General features: G+C 32.7%; 1 protein-coding gene across 1 annotated transcript; it reads right to left on the bottom strand.

Annotated features, from left to right (window-relative positions):
• Positions 9 to 5,296, bottom strand: LOC109326102 (D-aminoacyl-tRNA deacylase-like). Its single transcript, XM_019558764.1, has 9 exons — positions 5,012 to 5,296; positions 4,631 to 4,814; positions 4,262 to 4,404; positions 3,691 to 3,754; positions 2,973 to 3,025; positions 2,717 to 2,772; positions 2,299 to 2,373; positions 1,460 to 1,645; positions 9 to 290 (listed from the first exon to the last, which is right to left on the bottom strand). The coding sequence occupies exons 1-9, from the start codon at positions 5,264 to 5,266 to the stop codon at positions 197 to 199; spliced, it is 1,110 nt and encodes a 369-aa protein (XP_019414309.1). The 5' UTR covers positions 5,267 to 5,296; the 3' UTR covers positions 9 to 196.

The raw sequence follows: 9,278 nt of genomic DNA, 5'->3' as shown, positions 1-9,278 counted from the left end.
ATATATATATATATATATCATTTTTCTATTACAATTAGAGTTTGTGTATATATCATTATCATTCTTATATTAAACTCCACTTACTTATTAACTATCACAATGATCTCAAGTGAACGCTAGCCTGGTCTACCAAAAGCTTCAGCCTGTGCCTAACCACACTCTGCTGAACCTATGTCCATAGTGCCATCCTTCAAAGTCAATACTGAATGAAGTTGTTTGGTTTTCCAATTTTGATGTTCTGCTCTGCAAGGAATCCTGTTATGGCATTCTTTTGCCAGCCCTTGAAACTCCTGCAGAAAAAAGTTGTAGTTAAGGATAAATGTTAACTTGGGTGAAAAAGAAAAGGATAAAGTCCTATCTGCAATGGCATAGCCAAGATTCATCTTCTCGGCAGGGCTAAAATCAGTCAGTTACAACAGATTGAAATTTTGTTCTACTAGACATCATACTTACATTTCAACACTTGCTCATAGCATGGTTAATGTTTCCTTCTTTTTCCTTAGATTTCAACATTTGCTCACTTTTTCGGTACAAAAGCACAAGCTAAAAAATAGACGCATAAACGCCCAGGAAAGTACTTGTAAAAACACCACGTTCTAGCATTCAAGAACTAGACAGATGTAACATGCTACAAATTAAAGACCCACTATAGTGGCAGCATATGCTAGAGACTTATTCTGATCCCCTTTTGAATGATACGCAATCTCCAGAAAATAGTGTTTGGTGCAAAAACTCCTACTAGATTCATTTTGAATTTGGCAAGTCCCTTCACAAAGTCACAATTTGCTGGCATTAACTTAGTTTAAAGCTCTAACTTAGTGATAAGCAGGCTACTACAAAGCAAAACCAGTAATAAAAATCTGACAGAAGTTGAGAGGATAAGAAATGAGAATGATTACTAGTTGGAAACTTGGCGACCATTTCGAGTATTGAACTTTGGGCTAGTCCCTAGTTGACTATTAACTTAGAAAAGTTAGCAAACACTCGGAGAAAGCAACCAAGACAGTTCTACTAGATACTTGTCTCTTCTCTTTTTTCTTAGTGGGGAGGAACTTCCATTAATCTACTTGAAGTCTTCCTATTCTTAAGGATCGAGTTAGGATAAGAACTAGGTGGGAGTAAGGAGGTTGGGAACGGAGCATGGAAAAGGATTAATCACATTTTCTCCTTTTGTCCGTACCTATAGAAGGTTCTTCTTACTCTTTTTCTTTACTATCTATTATTGATGAAACACTGCAAGAGAGCAACAAGTGGAAATAAAAACAAATAGTGGTCAAGCTGACAGAAATCTCGTAACGAAAACAAAGTTTAGACAATAAGTTCTTCAAAACGTCGGCCTTGCAGATGATTTTTTTTTATAAACTTCCTAGCACTTAGTCATGAAATAGCTAAATTCAGTTCATGCTTCGCTAGCTAATAGCTTGCTGATTGAAGAAGGACTAATGTTCGGTGAACTCACTTGTGGTCAAGATGTGCAATAATTTCACCACCAGGAAAAGCAGATTTAGTGGCCTCATATGCTGCTTTTATAGACTCTCTCCAAGTTCCACCAATCTCCACATTTGTTTGTCCTTTTGACTGGCTAATATCTTCCATTGGTAGTGCATATCCAGAAAGTAGGTGACCCACCCAAACATCATCTTTCCTAGATTGCAAGAGCAAAGCATGTTTATCCATATATCATTTAAGCCAAACATAAAATGCATCTCCAAAGATAAGGGTTATAATTATAAAGTCACCATCAGGTAACTGATACAGCATGGGATCAAGTTTGAGAAAACTTAAAAATGAACAATACTTTAAAATATAAAATTGTTAATTACACACGAATTTTTTTATTATAAAGGTTAAAAAGCATTTTTATAATCATAATTTTTGTATGTAAATCTTCTCAAAGTGCTGTAGTAAAAGTTGATTCCTAAAAATCTCATGATGCACCAACAAACAGCTCAAGCTTATAAAAAAAGCAGCTTCAACATATATCTGTGAAATTTAATCCCAAGCTTTTCATTACGGCAATTTACCCTCATAATCTATCTGAATTTGTAACTTACACCTTTTTATCAAAGTGTCATTTAAGTACTTATTAAATAGATAATGGGAATCTTAAGAGGAAAAAAACACAATCAAAACCTTAAGGGAGAGACTGCACCAAGTAAAGTTTAAGGGCTTTTCAAATTACCTAAAATTTAGTGGTGAGATTGAATAGCTGAGTTTCCATTAGTTTAGTTAATTCATGGTTCTAGCCTTTCCTTGATAAAATCGAAAATAAATTATAAAAGGTATTCTATTGCTTACAATACTACATCCATATGCCGAGGTGCATAATGTCCACCGCCTATACCAAGAAGGACTTTCTTCTTATCGTTCTCCCTACAAGAGCGTGAGATTTAGATATAGGTTAGAAAAACTTCACCAATTGTAAAAGGAAGCTCTTATAGCCTAAAGGAGACAAACCTAAAATTTCTCAAAAACTACACTACCATCATGCAATATCAACATAAGGACGATTTAAAACATGTCAGGAAAAGATACTACAGTCCACCAAATCCAAAGTGGAAAATGGGTCATGGGAGGACCATCCTGTGAAACAGATTGGGTGCAAATCCATAGAGATGCTTGCAAGATGGAAATACCTCATGTAAATAGAAAATAAAAAACAAGTGTTGTAACAAGCATCAACATATTTATCCGACTTCTTAGTCAATCAGTTTACCTGCTCCAATTTCCTAAATCGGTCCCTCCTCCAAGTCCAAGTCCTTCCCAGACTAACTGTAAGAAACCAAACCATATCATGTCAGTAAATAAAATATTACTAACCAGATGCTTAACTAATGCTTTTATTTTGAAAAAGATAGGTATAGGATCAATTTCTAATATGGGAGAAGTTTTGTGAAAGAATGTTATCCACACAGGGGCGTTCTTCTAGATATCGAGGCAAAGGTTATAAGAAGTATAAAAGTCCACCTAACCTGAGCCATAACTTGAGCAGCATCCTCTCTCTTCCAATAGTCTTCAGTACTACCTAAGAAAACCAGTTATTGTATTAAGTTCAAATTATTGCTAATAGATACATGTGTAATTTAATAATGAAATTTAGCAGCCATAAACTACTTCAAAATAAAGGTAACAAAGTAGTTTGGGTCGAAGGGAAAATAACATCTACAGGAAATAAGTCAATAATATGCTAACAAGGATGAAAGGACCAAGGATAATAGATGGAAGCAGACTGGAGAGAGGCTTCAAAAGGACTATAAATTTGAAATATGTCTACCCTCGGAATTAATTTGAAATATGTCTACCCTCGGAATTAGTTTGAAATTAAGTTCCTGAAACCTTCATCCATTCTGGACTCTCCAAATATGAGAGCTAGTATAATACTTAAATGAAGTATTAAGCTAAGATAGATCTTTCAACACAGTATTTCTCATTTACCATGGAAAACTTAGAAAAAATGGAACCTTGTTTGTACATAACTTGTACTTTCAAATGGGAGAAGATGAATGTGAATTGAGAAGGAGAAAAAACATAATAATAAAGACAACATTGGTCTGAAAACAAAATAAAGCTGGACGCAGAACACCATTTTTCATCATAGTTTATTAAAACACTAATAGATATGCAATGTGCTTATACTTTCAGATCCATTGACTTGAAAAATAAAGCTAGGAGGTATGAAAAAGCACTCACCAATCTCCAGAAACATGGTTGGCTTATTTGTTAATGGCCCATGATGAGTAGCCTCCAAAGTAATCTAAATCGAGGAAATAGATCAAATTGTTACCAGTCATGTTGGGTCTAAAGCAGAAGTGCTTAAGATATAACTAGAAAAACCAAGGCTAATAATTTAATATCGAAGTTTCTTAACCACTCCTTATAACCACACCACAACAATAGTCAGCAATAACAACTAAGTCTTTTCTCACTAGGTGGGTTGCCTAAATGGATCAAACAACATCATAATCTCTTATCGTAACGACAAACCATTTAAAGTTAAACCCTTCTAGTTTTGCATTTATTTTTTCTTGGTCTCATGTACCTTTAACTATGGGCTGCCCTCTATCTCATCAACTCTCTAGATTGGGGTGTCTACATGTCTTCTCCACTTTATGAGGGAACCACCTAAGACGAGATTCTAGCATCTATAGACAAACTACATGGATGCTAACTTAGAAAAGAAGACAAATCATTACACAAGAAACAACATTTAAAGGCAAGAAAATAAAGTTGGTTCAAATTCCAATTAAAACAAAAAATACACCTCAAATTCTGGGACCAGATTACGAGATTGAGCCAATTTTCTCAAATGTCGAAGCCATGGCCCCATCCGAGGATTTGGCAGTGCTGCCCATCCAGGTTTCCCACCTTGAGGTGGAACATCACCTTCACGCAAATGAGGAACTCCTGTACACACATTACAATCATTACACTTTCGTTTGAATAATAAAAGTTTTTGGTGCACCATAGACATATGTTCAGTATACTGTATAATAAACAGTGAGACATTTTGGTTCCACTAAAAAGTTGGAACCAAAGATGCCATACAAGAACATCTAGTTCCATTATACTCCATTTATGCATCGAAAACTACCATAAGCAACCCCACAAAAGGGTAACTATAGGAAATTACCAATAGGGTGAACAGTGAGGGCAGGTTTGTTAGAAACAGCAGTGTGCTTGCTGAAGAAGATGACTTCATCAACAACCTCCCCAGTTATTTCCTCCCACCTCTTGTCCAGGTCATCCTCCACCACAATACTCTTGCCATGTAGCAACACCCTCACTCCTTCGTTAACAAAGCTCTTCATATCATCCTAATTGAAGTCACCACAATCCAATCCAACACATTAAAAAAGATAATAAAAATAAAATGAAATAATAGGTACAAGAGAATCCCACCGAAGGTAGATGTATTCGGTCTTACTTATACACGTAAGTGGAGAAGCTGTTTACAGGATTTGAACCGGTAACAGAAAGAGTAAACAAAAAAAGTATGTTGAAGTGTTAGAACCTGGAAATGGGGACCAGGTTGCCAGGAAGGCATTGCCAGGAGGGCATTGGCGGGGTTGATGGAAGCTGGGTCGGATGTGGTTGCGATAACAAGTGTTGTAACCATTGATGTGGGTTTTCTCTGTTGTTGTGTATGTTTGTTTCCTTGATGAGGTGAAGGAGATGAAGATTTAATATGGGAAACAGTGGAAAGTGGTTTTGTTGAATATCGAAGCACACGGTGGAACACGGGAAAGGGAAAGCGATGAACTAACATGTTCTGTTACTGCTACACATTATTTCCTTCGGAAAATGTTTTTTTAATATAAAAAATATTTTGAATAACAAAAATTGGAGAACTTTTTTGGCCATTGTATTTTGGAACTTATTTTTGAGATAGGAAATATAAGAATAAGTGATATAAATATATCAATATTAACTTTGATATTGTCAATTTATCTAAAGTGTGTATGTCTAGATAAAGGCATACCTGATCCTTTAAGGATATTACAAGTGTGTGGCACAATGCCTACTATTATAGATTGTCACAAATTTTTATGTACCCAAGTAATTTTATCTTCATATTTTTATAAAAGATCACTAAACTTGCTCTTGCTTTTATTCGTTTTTAAATTTATTTTATTATCTTCTTTCAATTATTATTTCTTTACTCATGATTCCATGGATTATTCAATAAATTGTTGGTTATAAATATGCAAAAGAAGGAGGAACCAAAACTTTAGTGGGATATGTTTCATGTTGTGGGATATGTTTCATGTTGTGTGATATTATTATTGATACTAATATGTTTGGTTATAATATATACATTTGGATGATGTAGGTATATTCACAATCCTCAATTAAAATGTAACATGTTAAATAATATATGTTAAATGATCAATCCAATATCTCTAAGAAAGAGAGAATGGAGTGTACAATGTTTCTTGAAGGACATATAACATTTACGCTTAATTATTGTGTGGATAGGAATAAGGTACACAACTTTATACAAAGAACATGCACATGTATGAAGTGATAGTTGAATGAAATTTCATGCGGTTATGTTGTGACCGTAATATTTGAGAGGGTAAGACAAGAAATCTATGTGGATAGAACTTTCTCTAAAGAAATTTTCTTGAAAGCGTATGATTGTCAAATTTATCCCAGAGAAGAAAATTGACCTAACTATAACTTTCATGAGATATTGCCTCCAAATATGAAGGTTGCATTTGAAAGGCAAAAAAGAAAAGAATTAGATAATAGTGGGAACATTTAAATCCACATAGGATCAATAAGAAAGACACTAAGAGAATATGCACATTGAACCTTAAACTTTGTTGGAAATTCTTCCTAATCAATAAGAGAATATTAACATTGAACCTTAATGTGACCTCAATTGAATATGACTACATGACTATTGAACCTTCATAGATGAACAATTGAATACATTAAATGACGATCTTTCCAAAATCTCAGAATTATTGTTGACTCTTGAAGATTATAAAGTTCAACCTAGAAAGTTGAAATAACATTTTCAATGTGTCCTAAAATAAAAATATGACAAAAGTTAATCATTCACGATTTCTTTATGGATATTTTTCCTCCTCTTCACTGTATAAAGAGAACATGAGAAGAAAAGACAACAAACAAGTAATAAAAATAACATAGAGTGAGAGAGTTGATATTTATCATAATATGATAATACACTATTCCTAGTGAGAAATTAAAGAATTTGCATTTCATCATACTTGGTGAGATTGAGTGTTATTCTCAATTTGATGAGTGTTATTCTCATTCGTTTAAGTTTCTATTTTGCATCACATTAAGGAAGGAGATTGGTTCTCCGTTTTCCAATAAATCCAAATAAAAGGATTTACAAAAGGCAAATGAAGTTTCATCAACCAAAAGAGGATCTTAAAAAAATAGAAGCTAGTGGTGTTAATTTCCTTTTCTTTATTTCTTGTATGAGCTCTGTTAATATTTTTATGAGTAAATTATGCTGACACTCCCGAGTTTTAGTGAAATTATACAAATCACCCCTTATTATTTTACGACTACACAAATCCCCATAATTTTTTATACTTTCATTACAATGACCACCCCTGCATGAGAAATAGGTGTAATATTTTAAACAAAAAATGTGATAAATGCAATTAAGTTAAACAAAACATGACATATTATGGAGACAAGTCCAAATAATATACAAATCAATGTATCTTTATTATTTTTGGTTACATAATGCATCAACAATTCTAAAGAGATATTGTTTAAATCGTTGTTATAATATATTCTAACAACCAAAAATAATAAAGATAGATTGTTTTTTATATTATTTGGACTTGTCTCCATAATATACCATATTTTGTTTAACTTAATTACATTTATCACATTTTTTTAAAAATATTACACTTATTTCTCATGCAGGGGTGGTCAGTGTAGTGAAAGTATAAAAATTAGGAGGGTTTGTGTAGGTGTAAAAAAAGTGAGGGGTGGTTTGTATAATTTTACTAAAATTCAGGGAATGTCAGTGTAATTTACTCTATTTTTATTTCTGTATAGAGTCATTCATTTTGTTTTTTGGATACATGGTCAATTTGTGTATGGGTGTTTGTAGTCGATTTGAGTCATATTTTAGGCACAAAAAAAAATCAACCAATTCAAACACAAGTAACTTGTAGTGCGGTTCGTTCAGGTTTATTTATATTAAGATGTCTGATCCAATATGGTTCATAAATTATATGTGATTTCAGCTTAGTTTAAATTAGTTTTTTTATAAGAGATTTACATTGGGCATACATTTCAAAACTCAACAAAATGATTAACATATTAAGTGTAACTCAGGAAAAAAACAAACAATATGAACATCGACAACAAAAAATACCAGTAAAAAATAGTGTTTAGAAATATCAAAATAACAGCAAAAAAGCATTGTTCAACAACAACAAAACATAAACAAATAATAATGTTCAACAACAAAACAACAGCAAAAATCAACAACAGTAAAACAAAACAAAAGCAAAGTTGCATCACATCATTGACAATACAATTGTAACACAATATGAACACCTACAACATAATTTTAACAATTAGAAAGTTCCCACCAATGATTAATAACACTAAAACTTTGACATCAATAAAATTGATAAGGAATGCACCTAATCAGAATTAACATTTGATTCCTCTTCATTTGGTTGTGGGATTTGTTTAAATACTTAAAAAATGGATCAAATATAATCAATGTGAATTAAAAAATAGCAACATATACATGTGTTATAGAATATAATAAATAAATGAAATACATTTCTCAAGCTTTTCTAAAGTCTTCTGATAGCTCTTCAACATCTATTGAAATTAAGGAGGAGTGAAACCAATTTTGTGTGCATACTAAAGCTTCAATTGTTTTTGGGGTAAGAGAGCTCATATAATAATTATGCATTCTACTTCATGCACTAAAAACAGACTCTGAAGCAACACATACATTGTCAATACACCTATAGCTATTTGCGAATAAGATATTTTGTGGAATTCTTCTTCCATCAGTTCAATATATTAAAATTAGGACTTTTCTTCTCCAAACCCTTCATGAGATACAAATATACTTCATTTTTATTCATTGTCTCATGAAGATTCACATCTTTCTCAAATTCCATTGTGACTGAAACTTCAGTAGGTACATCATAGTCTAGTATTTCAATTTTCTAACTGGCTTGTGCATAATTTTCCCAGCCTTCACTAAGGAACAACCTATACTTAGCAAAAATCTTGTATAATGTATCATTTATCTTTTTACATAAAACTTTTCCATCATCCTTATCATGAATCCTCTTAAAGCCCCACTTAAAAAATGAAACTTGTTTCGAGGATCAAGTATGACAACAATAAAGATCATAACATGCACTTTTTTTACGTTCCCTAATAGTTATTATATTTTTCTTTCATGTTTATAGCCATAGTACCAAGCAATGAGTCATGACTACCAATCCAATTCTCTAGTGTTATCATTATCACACAATGCTCATTGAAATATAGAGAAGAAGTCACATAAGTTGATCTCATAATTTTCTTAGTGACATCATAAAATATTTTCAAGAATTTAATAAAGCATTTGACATTATCGCTATCATCATTCTTTGAGACACCACCTTGCATCAAGACAAAATCAATATTTCTCTCACATAGTCTCATGAAACCCTTTTGAAATTTTAATACACTTTCAAGCATACACAGGTGGAGGTCCACCTATTAGGAACATCCAAGTGCACATATCACTCATATTGTATCCTAGTTTC

The sequence above is a fragment of the Lupinus angustifolius genome, chromosome LG14 (genome assembly GCF_001865875.1).
Source record: "Lupinus angustifolius cultivar Tanjil chromosome LG14, LupAngTanjil_v1.0, whole genome shotgun sequence".
Lineage (NCBI taxonomy): Eukaryota > Viridiplantae > Streptophyta > Magnoliopsida > Fabales > Fabaceae > Lupinus > Lupinus angustifolius.
This window is presented reverse-complemented; position numbering and strand designations above follow the sequence as displayed.

Bases quoted from the DNA above. Each gene is read 5' to 3' on its own strand.
- LOC109326102 (XM_019558764.1), bottom strand. From the start codon at position 5,266: ATGTTAGTTCATCGCTTTCCCTTTCCCGTGTTCCACCGTGTGCTTCGA. The intron at 4,405-4,630 runs GTAATTTCCTAT...ATGTGTGTACAG, and splicing joins CCTCACTGTTCACCCTATTG to GAGTTCCTCATTTGCGTGAA. The intron at 1,646-2,298 runs GTAAGCAATAGA...CTTGCAATCTAG, and splicing joins CGGCATATGGATGTAGTATT to GAAAGATGATGTTTGGGTGG.